The sequence below is a fragment of the Orussus abietinus genome, unplaced genomic scaffold (assembly GCF_000612105.2).
Source record: "Orussus abietinus isolate OABI.00-Male unplaced genomic scaffold, Oabi_2.0 scaffold13, whole genome shotgun sequence".
Taxonomy (NCBI): domain Eukaryota; kingdom Metazoa; phylum Arthropoda; class Insecta; order Hymenoptera; family Orussidae; genus Orussus; species Orussus abietinus.
Genome location: NW_019394887.1, coordinates 2,001,259 through 2,026,687, shown reverse-complemented (window position 1 = coordinate 2,026,687; position 25,429 = coordinate 2,001,259). Strand labels below are relative to the sequence as shown.

At 37.4% G+C, this 25,429-nt stretch overlaps 2 protein-coding genes across 4 annotated transcripts; one reads left to right on the top strand and one right to left on the bottom strand.

Annotated features, from left to right (window-relative positions):
• Positions 1-208: 208 nt before the first annotated feature.
• LOC105698475 (general transcription factor 3C polypeptide 5) lies at positions 209-4,620 on the top strand. 3 transcript variants are annotated; one of them, XM_012422785.2, is made up of 9 exons: positions 209-297; positions 623-760; positions 1,013-1,168; positions 1,262-2,054; positions 2,204-2,779; positions 2,956-3,158; positions 3,317-3,503; positions 3,590-3,790; positions 4,537-4,620. In XM_012422785.2, the coding sequence occupies exons 2-9, from the start codon at positions 626-628 to the stop codon at positions 4,560-4,562; spliced, it is 2,277 nt and encodes a 758-aa protein (XP_012278208.1). In that variant the 5' UTR covers positions 209-297; positions 623-625; the 3' UTR covers positions 4,563-4,620. The 3 variants fall into 3 exon arrangements, with proteins under 3 accessions (XP_012278208.1, XP_012278191.1, XP_012278199.1); XM_012422768.2 differs by lacking the exon at positions 209-297 and adding an exon at positions 360-522; XM_012422776.2 differs by lacking the exon at positions 209-297 and adding an exon at positions 360-522 and having other exon boundaries at positions 610-760.
• On the bottom strand, positions 4,026-25,148 carry LOC105698495. Its single transcript, XM_012422798.1, has 4 exons — positions 25,076-25,148; positions 24,049-24,187; positions 8,990-9,169; positions 4,026-5,072 (listed from the first exon to the last, which is right to left on the bottom strand). The coding sequence occupies exons 2-4, from the start codon at positions 24,185-24,187 to the stop codon at positions 4,690-4,692; spliced, it is 702 nt and encodes a 233-aa protein (XP_012278221.1). The 5' UTR covers positions 25,076-25,148; the 3' UTR covers positions 4,026-4,689.
• Positions 25,149-25,429: the final 281 nt, after the last annotated feature.

Here is a 25,429-nt window from a genome sequence, read left to right as displayed (position 1 = left end):
TTTATGTTGAATTCTTTTACAGTCTACGTTGAAAATTATGCGAAATGAAGCGTTTCATGTGCCTTTTTTAGTAAAGTAATGACGAAGAGATCGATGTAAAACTATCGAAATCCCAGGAATTCGTTATTCTAACGACTGTTTAGCGCCAACGTCGCCATCTGTGAGGTTTAGCTGCAACTAATTTTTCCTCTAAAAACACGTTAGCCCCAGACAAGCATTTAATCATTGGGTGCACATATCTCTTATACAACTCAGGTTAATCGAAGTTTAACTGATTTACAGCAGGTTGAACCGAGGGTAAGTTACTTACACTAAACTTCGGTTAACTTGAATTATAGAACCGAGCTTTAGTGTAATGATTTAACAAAATTTAACCTCGAAACTTGAATGTATGTTCCGCTTTGTTTTTATGTTATGATTTATGATACTTTTCGTTGACACAGCAAGAAAGTAACATGGGAAACGTTACGAAGTCGTAAACTAAACATTATATCTGCCCTTTTAGTTAATATTTAGAGATAAGTGAGTTTTATTTATATTGAAAATTGTTAGGTTATATAAGTGAGAGGAATTGTGAATGGCTATTAAACACTTTTGATACCTTACAAGGAATCATTTTTAGAATATGAGCATTGAGACCAATTCCAGCGATAAAGACTTTGAAGATGATGAGAGGGACAAGGATTTTAACGTAGAAGATTATCGAGATAACTCGGATGATTCTTCCGATGGCACGGTGGAGAAGGGTAAAGATGAAGAAGTAAGTTTTGTGTAATAATTTCGTTGTGAAGGAACTTTGAGTCTGAAATTATTACGACTTGGTAACATGGTTCAGAAATTTTTCTTTACGTTTGTATGTCGTCATTTTTTGGAATCCCTTAGAATATTATAAAATTCTCTGCAGTTTTTTTAAATGGAAAGACGTCTCAATTCGGAGAAATTTGTGAAATTCTTGAATCACTTTGTGATGATCTTTATTAGTTAAAAATGTATATTTTGTTTTGTCGATAAGAAAACAAAGGACGACGCAGAAAAAGAGTACGTTGGTCCGATTCTCCCTGGAGGTCATAGATTCGATAAAAAATTCCTGTGTATAAAATATCCCGGAAACGTGGAAAATCCAGAAAAAGCCATCGAAACTTTAGGAGGGATAACTACAATTTCTACAGTACGTAATATAATTATTAGTATCTTGTTAACATTTTAAAAACACTTCATTTTAGTATCGTTAATTAAAGTGTGATGTTTCATTAACGCACAGACTGTGAGTACACGCAATAGGAGATTGGAACTTCATTTTAGACCAGGTGATGGTTATTCCAAACCAGCCTGCGGCAATAGGCACGAGACGTCAGCTTTTCTGCTACGAGTTAGAATAAAGAAAAAGAGAGTAAAGAATATAGAAGAAGCTAAATTGAATGCTCGATCCAAAGTAGAGATATTGCAAGATATGAGAGATGATGTCGAACGAAATGATACAGCTGCTCTGCATCCAGAGCTTTATCCAGATATTTCATATAGAACAAAGTTCTTGGACACAGCTGAGGATAAGATTGACGAGGAATCTTTTGCAAAAGATCTTTTGAAAAAAGTTCGTAAGTGGAAGGTTGATGCACAAGATGAAAACGTAGAAACTGTTTTAAAAGCTGTGCCTGATGAATGGGATCCTGACTATGAAAAACCAAAAGGGGTTAGTAATTATAGGGAACGGTTTCATCAGAATATCATCGATGGAAAGTTTAGAGATGTAGAAAAGATGTCTCCAAACAATCCTAGTTTCGATGGCAGCCTTGAAGAAAGTGTAACAAACAGTAAGGGATCAAATTTAATTCCCGAAAGTCAGGAGTCCAATAGTAAATTAAAAAACAAAATGATTGTGAAATCTAATACATGCGATGGTGTGAAAAAAGACTGTAAGAAGGAAGACAAAATTAAAAAAGACATATTGTCTAATATCGAAAGAAATAAATTTGATGACTTGTCACAGGATGAGAGCTATGAGTTATTAAAGGCAAAGGTTTTAGGACGAGTTGATACAGAATTTCGATTCACAAGTAAGTCCCTTACTTCTTTATATTTGGTTAATAATCTTGTAAACAAGTTTTCTAAATAGTACGACACGAAGTTCAAACCCTTTGAAATAAAAACATGTCAAAGTGATAGTAAACACTGTGATAATTTGTTGGTTTAAAACTTATTCCAGGTCTCTGTGATTTTCAGTACTTACCGATTACCAAAAAATTCAATTCTAAGGAAAATGAGTGCATATATGAGAATCTATATCCAACAAATGTTCCAACATTCGATTGGTTGTTGAATGATGTTCCATATTTTCTGCCACCACCGGCTTTCAGTCGGATGGACAATGTTCAAAATTATGTGCCAAAGACAGAACCCGATGAAATCTTAAAAGACACTGTAATTGGAAAAACTAGAAAGCGCCGAGGAGGTTTTTCAAATTATATTCATTTCAACTCCGAGGAGGTTCCCAGAAAGCCACCGAAGGGCATCGAAACTGCTATGAAAGTGAAATTCATCCAGGAGCCTCACGTACAGAAGATGGTGGAGCTCTTCGAAGAAAGACCAATCTGGTCGAAGAATGCTATAATTTATATAACAAAGTTCTCCGAAGATCAGCTTAAAATTTTGCTACCAGTTGTTGCTTACTACTTTATGTCGGGTCCATGGAGAATCATGTGGGTTAAATTAGGTTACGATCCAAGAAAAGATCCTTCGGCTAGACAGTACCAGACTCTGGATTATCGGCTGAAAGCTATGCGTTAGTATATTTGCACGTTCTTTAAATAACTCAATATTTTACATTAATTCAGAAGAATGTTTCAAGTTTACAGTGTAATGTTTTTTTATTTTGTACGAATTATCAATGAGACTTAATTGAGTTATTTTATTTTTAATAGAAAGAGTAAAATACATATCCTTTCTTTTTTTCTTCAGACGGTCTCGCATCGAATGTTAAATGTAAGAGGGGCTACTCAAATTATATTTTACCATATAAATCTACTCCAATTACAAGACACAAAACCATGGTATTAACCAAAATTCAAGATCGAAGTCGAAAGAATGAAAGACGCATGCATGAAAATGTTTACATCTATCGAGAGGGTTATGTACCGCCTTCTCGTCAAATGTTTTATCAGGTAATTTTAGGAAACATTCCCACTTTTTTTGTCAAAGTAAGAACTTTTAGCATTTAAAACGAATTAAAAAAATATTCAGCTAATTCTACTCTTGTCTCAATCTGCACAATATAAATATTACTGGGATGGTGCAATCACTTTTTTTTTTTTTTTACTAGTATTGCGATGTTCTGGTAGATGAAATTCAGGAAATGTTAGCAAAACTTCCCGATCCAGCAACTACTGGGGTAGAATGTCATTCGAAGATGGGTTGGTTACCCAGTGGGTTCGATGATCAGTGTCGAGAGATCATCAATCGACATGTTCGAGCAGTTTTGAGGAAGCGCATGAATATTCCTGAGGATCGTGAGGAAACTTGCAATTTTTATTACTTCCTTGCTTCCAGCTTTTTCCTTTTTGTTATACTTTGATATCAACTCTTTGTTTTTTAGATCCTACTGCGTTACCTCGAAAGCAAAAGTATGGGGCCAGATTAACCACTGGGCGTTGTGTAAATAGAAAGAAAAAGAAGAGAAACTCTAAGGAGAGTCACGAAAATTCACAAACTGTGTCGATGGATTTTGAGGAGCGATCCGATGAAGATTGGGAAGATATCGATGATCCTGATTATCCCATCCCAAGTTCGAGTGTCAGTTAGTATTCGCTTTGTGGATAAAAATATCTTTAATGTTTAAGAAGAAACCTTACGGAGAGTCGTGATAATTCTCAAACTGTATCCATAAATATTGAGAAGCGATGAAGAGGTTTGAGTGATTATGACAAAGTCTTTCGATTATATATGAAGTTAAGATTTGAACACTGAAGCAATTTAAAATTGTACTAAACTAACATTTTAGATCGCTTTGTTTAAATGTATAACATGGGGGGTACATCTATGACAATGTTTATTTGAAAAAATGTACAGAGACGATGGGACCGAATTTCTATCAATAAATATGTATAAGTAACGTTAGGTAAATATCGATTACGGTAATTTACATATAATACGAAATACAGAAGTTATTAATAGATGTTCGTCTAAAACTGGGGAAAGGAATGCAGGACTCTAGGAAAGGACGTGTATCATATTTTGCCGATAACCTCGTTTCAATTTGTCCCATAGGTTGTAGATCAAAATTCTTCATCTTATCTCTTCTATTAATAAATCTTCGGATTGCCTTGATACTCATACATGTGATTGAGAATATAGTTTCAACGAAGTGACAATTGTTTAAATTTTCATTCACCTAACAAACACGATACCTTCACTTCGATGCAGTTCTTTACAGTTGTTATTGAAACTCAGTCATACAAGACAGACAACTATTAAATCAAACCTTGCGTAGGCAAAGATTCCACTGCGATACCACATTTACTACAAATTGTTTACAACTTCTAGGCAAGAAAGTGCCTCCGTTGCCTTAGATCATGATTCGAAGAGACGCAGGGAGATTCAATTGAGGTCTACAGCCTATGGACGGGGTTGAATCTATAAAAGGAATGGAGAACTCTATGAAGAGTCAGGAACCAGATCCCAGGACTGCGTGGAGGCTTAGAGACGGATGCCACGGTTGGTGCTGGCTACATAATTAAGAAGTTCCTCGGAATCTTCACAGATGAATGGCTTCTCGTGGTAGCAAGCTACATCGTGCCAAGCAATGCCATCGTTGTAGACGTTGTTAAGGACCGAAACACAAGATTCACTGGTGCCGTTAATGTCGAACTCAGCGTTGTCAGGTTGGCGAATCTTCTTGTGACCGGTTTGCGACCACGGGTTGTATCCCCATCCGCTTGGTATCTGGTTTGTCGGGGCCATCTTTTCGCGATTGGCCGACCAGAACCATCCATAAAGGGATTTCGGCTCGAGGTCGCGTCGGTTCTCGCAGCCCTTGAAGTCGCACAAGCGACCCGAGGTCCAGATGTACGGCACATCGTCTAGGAAAAAAGGAAGAGCTTCGTTAGATGTACAGTTAAGAGATACAAGGTGCTCGTGTATTACAATATTACTTAAATACAGTAAACTATCGTATAACGCGAATTCCTATAACGCACCAAAGATGTTACGATTGCTGTTTGCATATGATGCGATTCTTTGTACAACAAATAACAAAACACATTATGTGGATTATACGAGAAAAATGCCCGTACGGAAGGATTTCCTATAATGCGGATTCATTTAACGCGTAAGGTGTTAATCGCATTAGACGGGAGTTTACTGTACTGACGTTTTCTCGATGTAGGAGACAGAGTTTAAACCCGAATATAATTTAATCTAATCATCCTAAAGCGGCGCGTCTACTTGTTGCTATGGCGACAGCGTCACGTGAGCGGTTGCCATGGTAACGGCGTCACGTGAGTAGTACCGTAACAACGGCATCATGTCATTCTGAAACGTTGCTAGGCAACGTTTCGGAATCACATGTAAACATTTCTACAAAAAATGCCTCGAAATTTAGAAATTGAAGCGTTTTCTTGGCCAAAGCCGCGTAATTAATGTTTTTGCGAACTAGTTTGTATATTGTTCCTCCTTTGGCCGAGTATGGCGTTTTTCATTCACGGATGCCAAAAGCCTATTCCATCCCAAGAAAGTGAAAGGATTCGTCGGCATTAAATCTCGTGTCTGGACCTGGCAAGATCTGCGTATTCCTCTTAGTTAAAAAGTCGCATCTCGGAGTCTAATTAACGAGTCGTCGAAACCAACTCGAGGCTCCTAATTTTGAAAACTGGTCGGGGAAGCTTCGTCCTCATTGCTTATTCAACCGAGATTCGTCCATCCGGGATTAAGAAACGCCGAAGTGGAATCGGGAGTCGAGAAATCCGGTCTCCTGTCTTGACTTTTACCCAAAGCGTTTAACGATGACAGGACGAGGTCGCTTTAGGTGTCCTTGGGAATATTTTTGGCGTTTCGGAGTATTTCTAACCCTTTGAAATCTTCCAAACTAAGACTGAGAAACATCTCGGGGATCGACCTAATTCGGAATTCGGTATTAGTCGTTTAATCAGGCCTCTTAGAAATCCTATTAGAAACAGGCTAAGCCTCTTTTCACCGTTGACATATATTCTTTTTTCTCTCTTTTTTTTTCCCCCTAAAGGAGCAATCATAAATATTAATTTATCTGAATTAATCAGCTGTCACACGTATTATTAACATATAATTAAAAATGACGGTAACGAAGAGTCTCTTTTCACCCACGGTTTAATCGCCTACACGTTTCTCCCTGATTTTGGAACGATATTTAAAACCTGAGAGAGCAGTTTTAATTGCAATCAAATGGGGACGAATATTCGACCTTGACGAGAGAAATGATTATTTATTGGTATTGCATTATTTCATTCGTATGGAATGTTTACAGTTGAAACGTGTATCTAATCGCGTCGTAGATTTAAATCCACGTTTGACAGATCGTAAGGAATAGTTGATAACATCGGTAAGTGGTGATAAGATTATGGGTGTTCGTATATGCTAAGTAGTTCGACACCTTTGACACGAAAGAACGCGATTGGTCGTTTCACGTAGCTACGTAGAACCAACCAATGACGCAAATTCTAGGTTAAGGTGAAGTGAAACACGTCGAGGAACTTGATCGACGTCGATAAAGAAGATTTTTCTAAATGCCTACGTACCCGGCGTTCGTTTTTATATTGACAGCTGGGTCGAATTATATTGGGTATTGTACCAAATGGCATACTTCACCTGTCGTTTTCGTACAATAAATATCAAGAAATCGAAGTAAAACTCCAGAAATCCTCTGGATTCATGCTTTCTGGGGCCCTAATTGACTGCAGAGGGACCCCCTGCGCCATCTGTGATTTCCAGGTCAATTAAATTTTCACTCCGAGACCTCGTATTCCCATCGTTTTGGCATAGAAGCGCATACAACACTTTTTTTGCCTTTATCCCGTTCAAATGCGAGTTTATCGATTACCAGAGTGTTCTAAATTGTCGTAAAATTGTCCTGACCCTTTTGATTCTCATATCAGAGCCTTCCATAATTGTATATCGATCGAAATATGAGAGCTCGACGCCATTTTGGTTCTGGTTTGGCTGAGTTAAACAATTTTTTTAAAAAATCCAAATTTTGAATATGTCAGGACAATTCTTAGATGATCAGGGATGTGTCAAAGTTTCGGACAGTTTGGTCTAATACCCTTAAAAAAAAGTGTTGTATTCGAATCGACTGATTTGAAGGGAGTTTCACTTCACCTTAAGTCACGGTATACCTTAGATGATATTACCATTAGCGTAGTAACTCGATATACCGGCTCCCGTTTGCACCAAGACCTCTCGCAGAAGTTAGCGATCGTAATGGTGGGTGACGCTCCAAGGTGACGCGAGGATACTTTAAGTGGGTTGAGGTTAGAGAGCCGCATCTTTTTTATGTAACGGCGCCGACTATACGGGAATTAATCTCTATCTCTTTCACCGTACTGAAGGATTCGAGATACCAAGGTGAGAGGAATTTTGAATCGCCCGCCCAGACAGAGCTTGAGCCTTCGAATCTGATTGGTCGACGGAAGCGCCATCTTGCCAATATGGCGCCCGATCCAGTTTTAGTGTAAACCTTTTAAGGTGAAGTGAAACCCCCTCAGATCAATTGTTTGCCGTCAATAATTCACTTCGTCGTCAATATTAATCGTCAATAAGACACTTTTTTTTAAAGGGTATTGGATAGAATCCGTATTTGTCCTGGTGTAGAAAGTGAGGACTCTGGAGCGTTTCATTGTGAAGTCATCGGACTTTGCACTTCCTACCTCATTGTACTTCGTACAGGAAACGCGAGCATGGCTTGCAGTACCTTGTAATCAATGAAATGACTTTCAACTCACCGCACGTCTTTTCTATTATTACGGAAATTAAAATGCCTTTCTGGCATCGTACTAATGCTGGTCAGGTTAACAATAGATTGTTCTTTCTACCTTCCTTCCGTTCTTGCGAACGGGCAGCCATCCATTTTTTTTACCACGTTGTCCATTTTTTTTTTCTCTGTCACTTTGTTAGGATTGACGGATAAGAGACGGCGGACGATCATTTCGATTATATTTCCTCGATTCTACATTTAAATGGAAATTTATTTCCTACTTAGTGATAGGAAAAATACCAGTTCAGTCAATTTAACGAGATCGATCTACCATTAATATTCTTGACTTTTAGTAACTTATTCACTGTCTAATCTCAGGCTTCCTGGATTTCTTTTTAATGTTCCGTTTTGTCTATTCTTTTGTGCCCCTTTCCGGGTTGGATCATAACAGGATCCATTTTTTGTTTTTTTTTTTCAGTCATAACGGGTTCTTCATTGCTACAGATCTTGTTGGACTTGATAAGAAATGTTAAAAGATGTTAAACGAAATATTGGTGAAAATCTCAATGACATAGTTTCAACAATTTATAAACATATATAGAAATTATATTTTTTAACTTATTAACATAATAAAACTACATTTTTTTACTTCACGACTATTATCGGACACTTAATTTGGTATTAAAAAACACGAGAGATTTTTCTAACATTTTCGTTCCTCTATTTCATTATGGGAGCAAGACGCGTGATTTTGATTTTAAATATTTTTAAAACGTTTACAATGCATTCGGCAGATAATATTAAAAAAGATACTTGTATTAAAATGAAACGAAACGTTTTGTACATCTGGTAGAAAAATATTATGAAAACACGTGGAGGTAATATTATATAAATATTATAGAGATAATATTCTAAAGTAAACGTTTGGCTAATATTTCCAATGTCTGGTAAATATTAAGAAAATGTACGATATAAGTTGAGTGTATTGAAAATGTTGGAGAAATATTTTGTGCTACTAGGGTAGATATGTTGATTAGTCACAGTTGAACTTACTTTGCTGGATCACCCTGAAGATCAGGTTGTTCTCTTCTTGAGTCTCCAGGGATACCAGATCCATGCAGTACTCTCTACAAACGTTCCTGGCGTCCAACCAATCTACCTTTTGACTGGCATGAGCAGGAACATGGCTGCTGAGGAAGTAATTGTGGCCTTTATAGTTGAATTCCTTTGGTCCTGGAAGAAATAATCAAAACATGTAGTACAGTAATTCCTCCTACAACACGGCATCCTATAACACGATTTCGCTCTAACACTATAAAAAAAAATTGCTGAAACCTCCTACAGCACTCGATAACATGATTTTTCTTTAACATATTTAAAAACTAAATTACCTTAAAATAATAGCGGGAGGGAATAACAAACTATAGTGCCTTTACATGAAAGCAATGTTTCTTGTTTTTTTTCTCTCTCTTCGTTTTGCGTTATACATACATTTATATTTTTAATAGAAATTAAGTTGCTTATATGGAATTAAAAAAGAATTATTAATCATCTATGCTCTGTCGCAGCGTGGTATATTGTGAAAATAGAGATAATCTAATTTTTTATTCTAACCTATGCTATGGCGTTTCACGTATACACGTGACTCCATATGTATACAACGTATGTAAGTGCATATTTGGCGCGAGACTCTACCGAGTTTCGACACTTTTCTAGGGGATAGGAAGATTCGAGTAAATTGCCGGTGCTCGATTCGGCTTATTTTTTTATCACGTAATCGGCTTGTCTGGCCAGTTCCATCGGCAAGAAAAATGCCGACGATTATGTAGCCGACATAGATCGCAAAGGTGTTAGAGAAGGATCTGTAATTGCCTCGCGCGTCATTATCGCTCTTAAATGTCAACGGTCGGCGTCGTGTAGCACCAGCTCGCGTACGTACGCATGCGCGAGGGCTCGCAATTTACGACTAGCGTCCCATTACGAAAAGTCCGACGCCATCTTGGGAAATCAGATAGAGATTTGAGGTGAACCTTAAGATGTGCTTTATAATGCGATATTTAATGCTTTCTTGTACTTTTTGTCGCACCGAGGTAAGCAGATGGATTGATAAGGATATATCCTAGCCAGATTGTAAATTCCGACTTTTTGTATAGTTGTTTTTTTTTTAAACGACTAGCGTCCCATTACGAGAAGTCCGACGCCATCTTGGGAAATCAGACAGAGGTTTGAGGTGAACCTTAAGATATGCTTTATAATGCGATATTTAATGCTTTCCTGTACTTTTTGTCCCACCGAGGTAAGCAGATGGTTTGATAAGGATATATTCTAGCCAGATTGTATATTCCGGCTTTTTGTCTAGTTGTTTTTTTAAAACGACTAGCGTTCCATTACGAGAAGTCCGACGCCATCTTGGGAAATCAGACAAAGATTTGAGGTGAATCTTAGATGTGCTTTATAATGCGATATTTAATGCTTTCTTGTACTTTTTGCCGTACCGAGGTAAGCAGATGGTTTGGTAAGGATATATCCTAGCCAGATTGTAAATTCCGACTTTTTGTCTAGTTGTTTTTCTTAAAACGACTACCGTCCCATTACGAGAAGTCCGAGAAGAAGTTTCAAACTATTCGGTACATCGATTTGGAAGAAAAAATATTATAAACAAAACCTCTTCGACGCGACTTTCACATCACCTTAAGGTGGCATCCGAAAGCTCAATCGTTCAGAAAACTTTTCTACGACCTGGATATCTGAAATCGTTTCATATTTTAAAACGTGAATACGAAGACCCTAAGGTAGGTCCTGAAACTGGGGAAATTACATTTTTTATCAATTATTTTCAAAATACCTATAAAGGAATTTGAAAAGAATTGAGATTTCATGGGTTTCAGGACCATCCTTATAGTCTCCCCATTCACGTTGTAAAGTTTCAGACCATTCGGTAAACCGAGTTGGGAGAAAAGTTTTATAAACAAAACCTCTTCGACGCGACTTTCACATCACCTTAAAACGAGCGTCCTCTTGCGAAACTACCGTCGCGCCATCTTGCGAAGTCCGTTCGAGATTTGAGGTAGGTCTGACGCGTGCCCAATGATTTACGGTTTTATGGTTTGCCATTGCAGTCGCGGATTCATGATTGACGGCTTCCGAAGAGTCCCCTCTGCCTTAAGGTTGGGTAGTTAATGACTAGCAGGAACAACAACTTACACGTATGAAATATTTTACACGCCGCGTAACCTTATTAGGAGAAGAAAGCTGTAGAAAGACGGCTCGGCGAGATTGCGGTATATTGTTTAAAGGTTGAAATATATCCTTGTAGAGCCAGCCAAGTGAATAAATATCTTAAGGCTCTATTACACCATCGTCTCGTTTAAAAACGAGCGGCAAGATTTTCCCTCGTAAATCGAATCTTCTTCACTTCGTAAGAGACCTACGTTGTAATCAATGTCAACTCAGGCTTAAACCACCGACGTATGTACTTCTGATATATGTATGCAAATCTAGGAGACAATAACTATTTATATGCCAGTAGCGTCGTCCTATGTGAAATTAGAAATTCCTGGGCGAGATGTGAAAGATGCCGGACTTTTCCTAAGGAGAGTTAATAATATTAAGTTAACAGCGGATCTTTATACTTTACTACTGAACTCGGTAGAGTTCCGCCCCAAGTATGCACAGAGAGGTAAATCAAATGGTATCTAATTTTGTTTTTTTTTCCTGACGAATGCATTCTCACATTATGGAATTTCATATTCTTTGTAATCTTATGCTGGGATGTCGTGATTTATTTCGTCGCATAAGTAACTAAGAAAACCAATTTTATTATAGCCAGACGTATTAATCATCTGAAGATTATTAACATATGCATCGGTAGGAAGATTTAAACAATACGTATACGTAATGTTATTTCTTATTATAGCAGGATTAAGGTGAAGTGAAACACGTCGAGGAACTTGATCGACGTCGATAAAGAAGATTTATCTAAATGCCTACCTAGCCGACGTTCGTTTTTATATCGACAGCTGGGTCGAATTATATTGGGTATTGTACCAAACGGCATACTCCACCTGTTGTTTTCGTACAATAATTATAAAGAAATCGAAGTAAATCTCCAGAAATCCTCTGGATTCGTGCTTTCTGGGGCCCTAATTGACTGCAGAGGGACCCCCTGCGCCATCTGTGATTTCCAAGACAATTAAATTTTCACGCCAAGACCTCGTATTCCCATCGTTTTAGCATAGAAGCGCATACAACACTTTTTTTTGCCTTTGTCCCGTTCAAATGCGAGTTTATCGGTTACCAGAGTGTTCTAAATTGTCGTAAAATGTCGTGAAAAACGTCGAAAATCGTGAAATTACCCAACCCTGCAACTGGCGGTGTCGGATCTAACGGAAAAAGAGGACGAACCGGCGGGTTTCGCAATACCTCCTCGTGACATTTTCGAGGTGAGCAGGCGAACGGCCTTTTGTGAAGCTATCGCGTGAAGTCGCGCTAGACGGACGGACGTGTACGGACCTGTTGCGTCAGCCGATTGGCCGGTCGGTGTACCACGTGACTTGTCCATTCTCGAGCACCACGGCAAACGGATTCGCGACAACCAGCCATTACCAGTACGCCTATTAATAGGTATGTACAATAGAATCCGTTTCGCGACGGTATTCAAGGTCTTCGCTTTCCTCGGATTTTGCTAATCTCGCGATCGTTACCTGCAACTGGAAAGGGAGGATCGCGAGTCCCATGCGAATGCGGATCCGCCATCTTGGATTTCCTAAGGTTCCCTCGACTGACTTTTCAGGCCGGATTTAGCCAATTGCAAGCTACTCTACAATGGTAATGGCCAGTCGAACATATTCGGGGAAATTTAGGCGGCAATATTTAAATGTTTCGTTCTTTTCTACGAGGTACGTGATGTTAGATTTACAAAACGGATGGAGGAATCTGGTTAGATGATTATAACCATGAAGTAGTTTGAGGAGATATAACCGCAGACGATTATTTTTAGTTGCAAAGTTTCATCGAGGAGGCGCTCTTGATACCAGATTAAAAAAATATATATGTGCCCATAATGATGAAAGTGACTAAGTAAAAATTAAAAAAAAAATGAGTTTATCAGATATTCCACGCCATATTATTTCAAACGAAATTAATTCAATGTAATTTCGAAACAAAAAATATATGACTTAGACCACTTTCATAATTATGGGCACATATATGAAGATCTTGGATCCCTAAAATGCGAACGATTACAATAAATGCCGTATGTCCTTATACTACTTCATTATTTCAGCCTTATAAGGGACTCTTTTGGCCAGGTTTCCTATCCTTATCCGTAAATCTAAGTCTCAGAAAAGATATATATATATATCTTTTCTGATATATATATATATATCTTTTCTGATATAATAACCTTAAAAAGTTTCAAAACACTCCTAAATATATATATTTAGGAGTGCTTTGACACTTTTTAAGGTTATTATCGGAATAGATCATGATAGTAGTTTCGCAATTTTATAGGATTGTAGAATCGGGGTTGATCCGAACTGGGTCGTTGCACCATCTTGACTTCAACTCCCACGATCTATCCGATCTCTCAGAGCCATGAAATACCGTGGAAATGCGTTCGTTTCGAAATTTTCTCATTACCCAGTGAAAGGTTAGAAAGTGAAGAAAAGGACTATTAGACTTCTAGGGAGGAAATTTTCCCTAGATGTCTAATGAATTCTAGAGCTGTGCCATCCCCTAAGTATGAATTTGATCAATTGTAAAAAAACACATTTCTCTTATTTTCTTATCCTGTATAAAATACTTAAAAATGAATCAATTCGAAGATGAACATCTAGGAAACTCTTTTCGTGATAACCTCATACTGACATTCAGGACGAAAAAGGGATATCGTCATTTGTATCCTCTCGGTGGGTATTAAAAACTATTCAAATCTGCCCAGATTATTTTCATAAAATTAGTGTAAACGTAGATGTGGATCTAACGTGACATCTTATCGAAAAAAGAACTTATCTAAATATTCCTGTAAATTTATATGCAGAACTTTCATTGATAAGAACGCACACGTAAGATAGGAGTAAACGACTCGAGGGGAGTTAGAATGCAGCGGCACGTCTTGGCAGAGTGCAGTGGCACCGTGACGAAAGAGCTTATATAACCGATGCAGATGCAGCTGCGATTGATGCAACCGGCTTGGGCGCCGAGGTTGAACTCCGGGATGAGCGGCGCAAGAGAGGTGCATAAACGATGCATAAACGATGCACCAGCCGAGTATTGTAGTCCCGGATTGTGGATCGATCCGTGAATCACCGTATAATCGCTTTAGCGATTCGCCGCAACTGCCGAGGATCGTGATCGACGATCCCGATCTGGTCACGGATGCATCTCGGGTGCATCTCGGATGCTGTGGGATGCACCGAAGATGCGGATGGGATTCACCGCGGTGCATCTTTTACACCGTAACGCTCGTAATTCCAAGCAAACCGACCCGGACGTGTCCGATGAACTTTTTCTCTCTCACCCGTGATCGATTTGAGACGTGGGTTTTATAGGTTAGGTTGAGCGGGAGCTTGCAAAACCAGAGTCGAAGATTCGCAGACAAAGGTGCAGCTCGAGAGGGAGAGATTGGGTCTTAATCTGTTAGGAATTTCAGAGCTTTTTTGACAGATTTATTTATTAAGAGATACTTATTTCCAAATGCATGCGTATTTACGAGGCTTTATCTCGTTAATTGGTATTTCCTTTTCGGGTAGGCAGACTTTCTTCATTTCGAAATAGGGCTTTTCATTGAGCACTTTATTTTCATATTTGCGAAGGGCTAAGCTAATTTCGAATTCCTATTTCTTAATCATCTCTGATATGCCTTATTAATCTCGTATTCTAAACTCGTACATATTTACCAAGCTTTATTACTTTCGATGTGCATATCTCTTTTTACGCGTTTTGCGATAGGCCATATTAATTTCATATTCCAAATTCGTCTGGATTCATGAAACTTTATCATTATCGAAATTAGTATCTCTTTTTACCTGTTCTCGCTAGGCCTCATTAATCTCATGTTCGAAATTCGTTCATATTTATGAAGCTTTCCTATTTTCAAAATGCGTATCTCTTTTTACCTGTTTTCGCTAGGCCACAATAATTTCATATTCCAAATTCGTCTGGATTCATGAAATTTTACAATTATCGAAATTATTATCTTTTTTTACCTGTTTTCGCTAGGCCTCATTCATTTCATATTCCAAATTTGTCCGCATTCATGAAACTTTACCATTTCCGAAATGCGTATCTCTTTTTACGCGTTTTCAATAGATCTCATTAATCTCATGTTCGAAATTCGTTCATATTTATGAAGCTTTCCTATTTTCAAAATGCGTATCTCTTTTTACCTGTTTTCGCTAGGCCTCATTAATTTCATATTCGAAATTTGTCCGCATTCATGAAACTTTACTATTATCTAAATTCGTATTTCACCCACTTACACTGGGAGACATCAATGCCCTCCCATCCTGCACAGGCGATGCCGTGTCTGCAGGGGAGGCATTCACGTCCGCCATTGTACAATCGATAGGCAAATGTTTGACTAATTTCGAATGACGCTAAAACGACGTCGAAAGAAGGTCAGGAGCGCAGAAAAAGTCAGAAGAGGTTTTCTTCCTCCGATCATAATTCAGCCGAGTGACGGGTGTCATCTCCTGTCAGAAAGAGAAAACCTTGTGAAACTCTGTCAGCCTTTTTCGACGACGACGCGTAACAGGCTCATTAGAAGAGACGAACCGAGGAAGCTGCTTAGAAATTATTGAGGAATCTATCAGACCCGGCCGAGGATTGACAGGAAATTAATTACTACCTAATCGCGCGTGGGAACCGATTAAAGATTCACAATCATCGTCAAATTTACATAAGATACCAATCGGCAATTATCAAATTAACTAACCGCCTCCTTTGGTTTATTTTTACATATTGAGCGATTTTTATCCAATTTCGTTTACAGGGAATTACCCGGCCGAGGATTGATAGGAAATTAATAACCACCTAATCCCGCGTGGGAACCGATTAAAGATTCACAATCATCGTCAAATTTACATAAGATATCAATCGGCAATTATCAAATTAACTAACCGCCTCCTTTGGTTTATTTTTACATGTTGGGAAATATCAATTGAGCGATTTTTATCCAATTTGGTTTACAGGGAATTAACCGGCCGAGGATTGACAGGAAATTAATTACTACCTAATCACGTGTGGGAACGGATTAAAGATTCACAATCATCGTCAAATTTACATAAGATATCAATCGGCAATTATCAAATTAGCTAGCCGCCTCCTTTGGTTTATTTTTACATATTGGGAAGTATCAATTAAGCGATTTTTATCCAATTTCGTTTACATGGAATGGGCGGATAATTGATGAGTAAACTCGTTGATTAATATCTCCAGTAATTAAGCTATCGTTTGATATATTCCTGGACAGCCGATGCTCGGATGAGTGTAGACTGGGAGACATCAATGCCCTCCCATCCTGCACAAGCGATGCCGTATCTGCAGGGGAGGCATTCATGTCCGCCATTGTACTTATAATCGCGATCACCGAGGTTAAATTAAAGCATTTAAGATGATATGAAAGGAACATTCTATATACATGAAACGTCCAAATGTTGATAAAACATTTCTCCAAAGAAGACGCACCGAATCCCTAGTAGCAGAAAATATTTCCCCAATATTTTTTATATATTTAACGAATATCGTACATTTTGTAAATATTGAACCAGACACTTGAAATATTTGCAAGACGTTTACTTTAGAATATTGCCTTTATAATATTATGCAAAACACTAGGTCCACGTGTTTTGCATAATATTCTTTCTAACAGACATAGACAACATTTCGTTTCATTTTGATATAACTATTTTTTATATTATTATAAAGAACTTACAGACGCGCGCGCAATTTGAATCCATCGAACTCGCAAATTATCGAGGCATTGATTATTCATGCTTGGGAGGTATTATTCTGATAGGCATCGCTTCTAAACATATTGCAATACTTCCCGAAAGTCATATTGTTGTATCAGGTCTTTCATTTTTAGAGGAATCTCTCGGTGATCATCGGAAGGTTTCTCTACGTTACGTAATGAGCATTCTATTCCATAATGGGACTATCATTTTTTGGCCATACCCCTTAAAGGTCTTCGTAATATTTTCTCTACTTTATTAGTTATATCATCCTGGAAGCTTATTTTGTCGCTGGTCTAACTTCCGTGTCGAGAGTGGGATAATAGCCTTTAAGATCTACCTAGAATTATTACTTATGTATGTACACAGACATTACGTGTGTCCTCAGTCGGTGAACGCGTAGCGATAATCCCCGGTAGTTACATTGTCTAAGACCTGTTTAACCTTAATGTTAATTTGTTCAACCTGCCGACGATTTGCAATCCTCCGATTTCATTTTCCAGGATGAAATTAACGTTACCGTCACATCATACACGTAACGCAAGCGTGGTTACTCGATGATATTTTAAGGTGAAGTGAATTGAACCCCCTTCAAATCAGTCGATTCGAATACAACACTTTTTTTTTAAGGGTATTTGACTAAACTGTCCGAAACTTTGATACATCACTCCTGGTCATCTGAGAATTGTCCTGACACGTTCAAGATTTGGATTTAAAAAAAAAATTATTTAACTCAGCCCAGACCAGAACCAAAATGGCGTCGAGCTCTCATATTTCGATCAATATACAATTATGGAAGGCTCTGATATGTGCCCATAATTATGAAAGTGGTCTAAGTCAAAATTAAAAAAAAAATGAGTTTATCAGTTATTCCACGCCATATTATTTCAAACGAAATTAATTCAATGTAATTTCGAAACATAAAATATATGACTTAGACCACTTTCATAATTATGGGCACATATGAGAATCGAAAGGGTCAGGACAATTGTACGACAATTTAGAACACTCTGGTAATCGATAAACTCGCATTTGAACGGAATAAAGGCAAAAAAAGTGTTGTATGCGCTTCTATGCCAAAACGATGGGAATACGAGGTCTCGGAGTGAAAATTTAATTGACTTGGAAATCACAGATGGCGCAGGGGGTCCCTCTGCAGTCAATTAGGGCCCCAGAAAGCATGAATCCAGAGGATTTCTGGAGTTTTACTTCGATTTCTTTATAATTATTGTACGTAAACGACAGGTGGAGTATGCCATTTGGTACAATACCCAATATAATTCGACCCAGCTGACGATATAAAAACCAACGTCGGCAACGGAGGCATTTAGAAAAATCTTCTTTATCGACGTCGATCAAGTTCCTCGACGTGTTTCACTTCACCTTAATGTCCCACTTGGGTGTCCCGAGTTGGTGAACGCATCTCGATGATCCGTGACAGTCATCTTATCCGAGACCTTTGATTTCTTTCTAACCCACCGATAATCCGCATTCCTCGGAGAGCGAATCTAAGGATACTCCCTCGTCCTTACTTACTACTTACTACGGAAGAATTAAGTGAACGAGCGAAGGAGCTGCCCGATGCGCACTTAACATAAGTAGAGGACGTACACGTACACTTAATTGGAGATCTTCGTGATATGCCAGCAGGGAATGATCGAAGAAATTAATCATTTCTACGGTTTTCATTTATTCAGGCCAATTAGAATAGCTGCTTGGGAATTATTCATTCCTGGAATCCAGGACTTACTCGTGAATACCGTAGGTCAGGGTACGGAGATCCCGTAATTTCATATGATTTACATTCTCCCTTATCATTTTTTTTATCCCACGCTGAAAGCAACCATCACTCAAAAACTTGCAATTAACAGTACCATTTCATATTGCGCCTTCGATGAAATCAAAATTCGAATTTACCACGACCGTCCTGAGATATGTACCTGTATATTACATAAATTTTCATAAAGGGAGTAAATCGTACGATATATCGATTTAAAAGAAAAAATGTAAAAAGCAAATGCCGCGTTCTGAGATATTTACCTGTATATTACATAAATTTTCATAAAGGGAGTAAATCGTACGATATATCGATTTAAAAGAAAAAATGTAAAGAACAAATGCCGCGTTCTGAGATATTTAGCTGTATTTTTATTATATAAATTTTCTTAAAGGGATTAAATCGTACGATTTATCGATTTAAAAAAAAAATGTAAAGAACAAATGCCGCGTTCTCAGATCACGAACAGTAATGGCGATATATTACAACTTGTTTTCAGTTCAATGTCTCCTTTATATACAGTCTATTTTACCATTATTAACAGTACCATCTATTGCGCCTTCGAAAGAGAAAAATTCGAATTTACTACGACCGTCCTGAGATATTTATTCCCACTAAGGAAGTCGATCGTAAATTATTCCCCGCCAGACAAATGACAAGTGAATAAGATGTTACACGAGTGAAGTATAGGTCAGGTTTGCTGTAAAAAGTCTCTGCTGTAATAATGAATGGTCTTATGTAACATTACTTATGACTTTTATTACTCGCAGATATAGTTAGCTAAGGCTACGACCGATAAAAATGAATGCAACAATTTATATGTCCACGAGGTAATGACAATTTTGTACCCTCGTCTTTCATGTTAGGTACTACCAATTTCTATATCGTAAAATAATTATTTAGCGTAAAGTTTAATGTATTTAATATGGAAATAACTCTTTCTGAGGACGCTACATCGGCTTTCACACGGATTTATACGCGTGGACTCTTAACTATCCCATTTTCTCTAATAATTTATCTTAAAAGGGCTGTAAATCCTGTAAATAAGGTCATAAGATGACTCGACTTGACGTCGGATCTGTCTACGAAATTAATGGAAAGAAGAATCGATTAAGTCACAGCTAAAGGTCGATTCACACACGAATGTCATGCGATAGGTCAGGTGGACGACGCTTTAGAAAGTCGTGACATGTAAGGAGAATTTACAACAATTCCATCCACAGACCGCGACAATAATTGCGACAATAATGGCGACAATAAACTCATCCAAGATCTTCGCGGCGCGATTTTCGCAATTATTTTGCACGTACAATTATACTTTTCTCCGGCCTACGTGAGGGAACTGGGAGACATCGATGCCCTCCCATCCTGCACAGGCGATGCCGTATCTGCAGGGGAGGCATTCACGCCCGCCATTGTATAGGGTGAAAATTTCAGAATGAAATATCAGGAAAAAGTGCAAAATGTCAGAAAAAAAGAAAATCGACGGAAACGTGACTTTATTATTGCATTTATTACAACGCTCATTTATACCCTAATAGTCCAAAATATGTCATATATTTCCAATATATTTAACGAATATCGTACATTTTGTAAATATTTAACAGACAAAACACATTGAGCTGATATTACGCAAATACAATGAAAATAATATTCTAAAGTAAATGCTTTGATATTGACAAAATGTACGACATTCGTTAAATGTATAGGAGATATTAGACAGATATTTTCTGCTACTAAGGATAGTATGTTTAGCAACATTAGATTGAATTGACAGAGATTTAATTCATTCAACGAAATATTTTTCTACCCGGAAGATAAAATGTTGAATAAACAAATCTCATGCAACCACCTGTATGAGGTAATAAGTATGCGTATGCATGGTGAGAAATAATAATTAATTGTAACAATATACATGTATGACAAATATTTTGTGCTACTACGTATAGTACGTTTAGCAACATTGGATTGAATGAAGAAAAATTTAATTCATTCGACCAAATGTTTTTCTACGTGAAAAGACAAAATGTTGAATGAAAAAACGTCATTCAACATTTTGTCTTTTCACGTAGAAAAACATTTGGTTGAATGAATTAAATTTTTCTTCATTCAATCCAATGTTGCTAAACGTACTATACGTACTAAATAATAAGTGTGTACATGTATACACTTATTAAAGTGTATACATGGTGAGAAATAATAATTGTTGCAACAAAGTCGGCACCCCCGCGTCTCATGTATTATTGCCAATTTTCTTCGGCATGTTAATCATCTTCACTTTTTACAGAAAAGCCTCGGTGAAAGGTCTAAACAGATTGGCGCTCGTTAAATAGAAAGTTTATTGGAAAAAGAGGTGCGAGATCCTTTGTCCCGCGCGAAAGTCTCTTTGATGTTCCATCGGCAGATTCCGGGATGTCAATAGACACTCGGAAGAGATCTTACTAGACACGAAACACGGAAACACCATTACCGCACCGTAATAACTGCGTCTAAAACGCGAAAAAAATGTTAACTTAACGTAAAGGCAAAAATTAACTCTTGAACACGGAGTCATTTCGACATATGGGCGAAATTCGTCCGACCGTGCAGGCAATATTGGACCAAACGTCGTTTCAAAGGAATTATTTCTTTGAATGGAGTCGACGAACGTCTATCATAGGCGAAGACGTAAAACGACAAATGCCAAATGTTAATTTCGATATTTCACATTTTCTGTTCCTAAGGTGATATGAAAGGATCATTTAATATATTGTACATATAGAAGGACGAAAAATGAAATTTCACGAGCAACGCGTTCTTCTTTAGGGCCTCCATAATCACGTGTTAAAGTTTTTAATGATTCGGTGCACCCTGTTTGAAAAAAAGTTTGATCAATATTTTGACGTTTTATATACATAGAATAATCATTTCATATCGCCTTAATGAGAGAATAAAATCGTCACGATAAGATGAAAAGCCCGAACGAAGCACCGCTGGCCAAAGTTTGGAAAGCAGTTCGGGCGTCGGTCATGAAGGAAGAATGTATAGAGTGGCGAGTGTCGAATGTCGAGGAGCTTACCTAACGCGCGACGTCGGTAGCGCGACTGCATAATAACGATCACCTTTCATCCGTCGCAGCCGCTTAACCTAATTTCCGAGCTGCGAGGGAAGAGCTCGAGAAAGTCCGCGGAAACTTTTCCCTCTCTTAAGACTTTGCGAACCGAGGAGAGAAACACATCTCTGCTCTCCTTCCCAAGGGGGATGACCTCCCTATTTTCCATGCCCCCATCTCAATTGAATATTAATTCATATTATTCATCTCAATTCTCTCAATTAATCTTATTCTCCATACCATCACAATTAAAATTATTCTTATTGATATTAATTTTCATTCTNTTTCACGGGCAGAGCGTTCTTCCTTAGAGCCTCCCTAATCCACGAGTTAGAGTTTCAGATAATTCGATGCACCCAGTTTGGAGAAATGTTTTATAAATAATTTCACCTTTTCTTATGTATATATCACACTTTCATATCACCTTAACTGAACGCGGATTTCTTTCTGTCAATAAATCTCATATTAGAATTTTGACAGTGAGGCTATTCACTTGGGAATCAGTGAATACGATTTTCTTCTTTGAGAGCCGATTGTCTTTGATTTCATACAATAAAGAACAATGCGATCGATAACAAGTGACGTGTTTGGCCTTAAAATAGTGACAGTATTTGATGATGTATAGTAATTTCTGCTTACGATTTCCCCATGATTTCCTGAGGGAAAACCCTCTCGATTTTGAGATTTTTTTTCTCACAATGTCTATACACATATCCTCTATAAAAGTCAGTTTGGTCACGGGGTGATAAATAAGAAATACCGATAATAATGTAAGTTTTAACCAAACGGATAAATCATTTTATAATTCACTTTCCTCGATGAGTACGGGACCAAGAGAAAGTTGAAAAACCGCCTAAAGTGAAAGGCCATCCCATCGAAAAGCCGAGATAATGAAAATGTACCGATGAAATTCGTATTAAATAAATATGGCAATACCTTCGATTAAAAAAAAAAAACGCATAGAATAACCTATTTAATTTGCTATTTACGTCTTCAACCTTAACCACAGGGAAATTAATTGAAACTTGCAAATTTAATTATATTTAAAGTTTATAATTTTAAGTCACCGGGTTAAATTATATTTACGTCAAATAAACGATTAATAATTATACATATTAAAGGCTGCGAATAAAATAATTCACTTGACATTCGAACCAGATGACTGAAGTGTAATTTAATTTTTATTACGTCTTGACATTGTATTTAACAAAAGACGGATAAATAGAAAGTGGACGATTCTCAACGGTGCAAAAATGTGCTTGAAAAAGAAATAACTGAAAATGTTTATCGAAACAATTGGAGAGACATTGGTACACGGTATTACCGAGCAATCGTAAGTGACGTTTGAAAGTACGCGAAATTATGCTTAGCTAATGCCTCAAAACAATCGTAATTTACATTTCTCCTTTCTCGATACATTCTTCCTCGAACCGAGAATTGAAATGATATTTTCTTCCGTAATGTCCTACAAGGAAACGAGAAGTTAAAGGAAATTACTGACAATCATACGCCATTGCAGGAATTATGTCCAGTCTAAATAGTTACGGTAATAATTTCTTCCAATTATTCCCCTACGGAATGCCCGACTAAAAATGTTAATAAGAGAAGATAATGCCGGAAAATCCATCCATCAATTATTACCATTGCCACTGAATGTTGCTATTTACGCCTTAGATCTTTTTATTGCTAAATAAGATTATCCAGTCATGCATCATTAATGTTTTACAAACAACTTTAATTATCACTTATCGCATTATCCTTCCTTTCAATACAATGTAAATAGAGAAATGATAAAGGATATTGTTTATTACGTCCAAAAATCTAAACAGTCACTTCGAAAATTGTAAAACGAAAGTAAAAAAAAAACCTGACCTCTCGTTTTCGAATTTCAGAACAATATAACTTAATTAGTCGTTATTAGATATGTTTCTCCCCTACCTCATCCTTTTTGCACAACTCCTTGACTTTTATTTTCACGAACCAATTAATGATAATTAAATTAATGCGCACTTCTTATCAGTTGAACATATTCGCAGATGTAAACACTTTATGTAGATCGAAAGTGAAATCAATCGTTGAGCTACTTTTTACTCGGTTACTTATATTTGCTCTTAGTGCACGTCAATTAACATATTAAGCAAAAGAAGAATAAAAGCGTTAGAATTAAAAAATAAAAAGAAATATAATACTACGAGTATTTTCACAAATTTCGTACGAATGCTTCATAAAGTGAACATTTGCGTTATTTGACATTGTTATATATATATATTTTTTTTTTTCGTTTACTTACGATTTGCACATTTCTGCGCAACCGGAAGTGAAAGAAATCTTCCTGGTCGATTGCTGTGAGGTCGAACCTCGTTAATCGCCGGCTCGACGGTGACAATGGCGGCGAAAATGACGACCACCATAAACGGCACCGAAATCATCTTAAAAAGTAAAAAAATCATTTCTCAGTGACGATTTGTTCGTTCAATGCAAATATATGCTCTAAGAAAATGAATAGAATGAATATAGGAACTGCTTGTACATTTGAATGTTACCATAAGTGGCATTGAAATCATCTTAAAAAGTAAAAAAATCATTTCTCAGTGACGATTTGTTCGTTCAATGCAAATATATGCTCTAAGAAAATGAATAGAATGAATATAGGAACTGCTTGTACATTTGAATGTTACCATAAGTAGCACCGTGAGAATGAATAGTAAAGTACAGAACTAATTATTGTAAAGAGATGAATAAGTCATGTCAAAAGCCGTGTATGAATATAACAGAGTATAAATGAGTGAGTGAGACAATTAGTCATGTCGAAAGCTTTGAAAGGAATTTAACAATGATTATCCAGAAAATATTTATATACGCTTTAAGAAGTCAAAAGTTGCGAATGAAAAATGACCGTAAGAATGAGTTGTACAGTACAGATGAAATTATTGTAAAGAAATGTCGAAAGCCGTGTAAGGGATTTAAAAATGAGCATTCGGAAAATATTTTTTATACGCTTCAAGGAGTTTAAATCGTGAATGATTAATCACTATAGGGATGAGTTATGAATTACAAAGATATCGGTTAGAAAGAAATGAGTCGTCAAGGAAAGTGTAAGGAATGAAATATGAAAAGTATAGAGGCACTTACGGTGAATGTCGATAAAAAGATACTAGAGTATTTGGAAATTATTTTTATACGTTTCAAGGAGCAAAAATCCTAAATAAATAATCACGATATGGATGAGTTATGAATTACAAAGATATCGGTTAGAAAGAAATGAGTCGTCAAGGAAAGTGTAAGGAATGAAATATGAAAAGTATCGAGGTACTTACGGTGAATGTCGGTAAAAAGAGACTCGGGAAGTTTGAAGGAAGAGTTGCCGGTGTTAAAAAACGCAATCACGCGATATGTTATGGAGAGACGGGGCCCGACACGGTCGGTTATATAGAATAGGTCCCCACCGCTAAAAAGAGAGTGGGGTCCGATCCCACCCTGGATGCTAGGCACAAGGATCCCTGGTGACATCCGTACCCACGACCTCGGGAAGATCGTTGCTCGTTGTCGGTAATTAGGGGTTGCAGATCCCGCCAATGCGCCGGCATCGCTTACAGACCGTCCCTGAAACTCCTTTTTACCAAGAAATTTAAGATAAAGTGGAAACACCTCGAGGAACTTGATCGACGTTG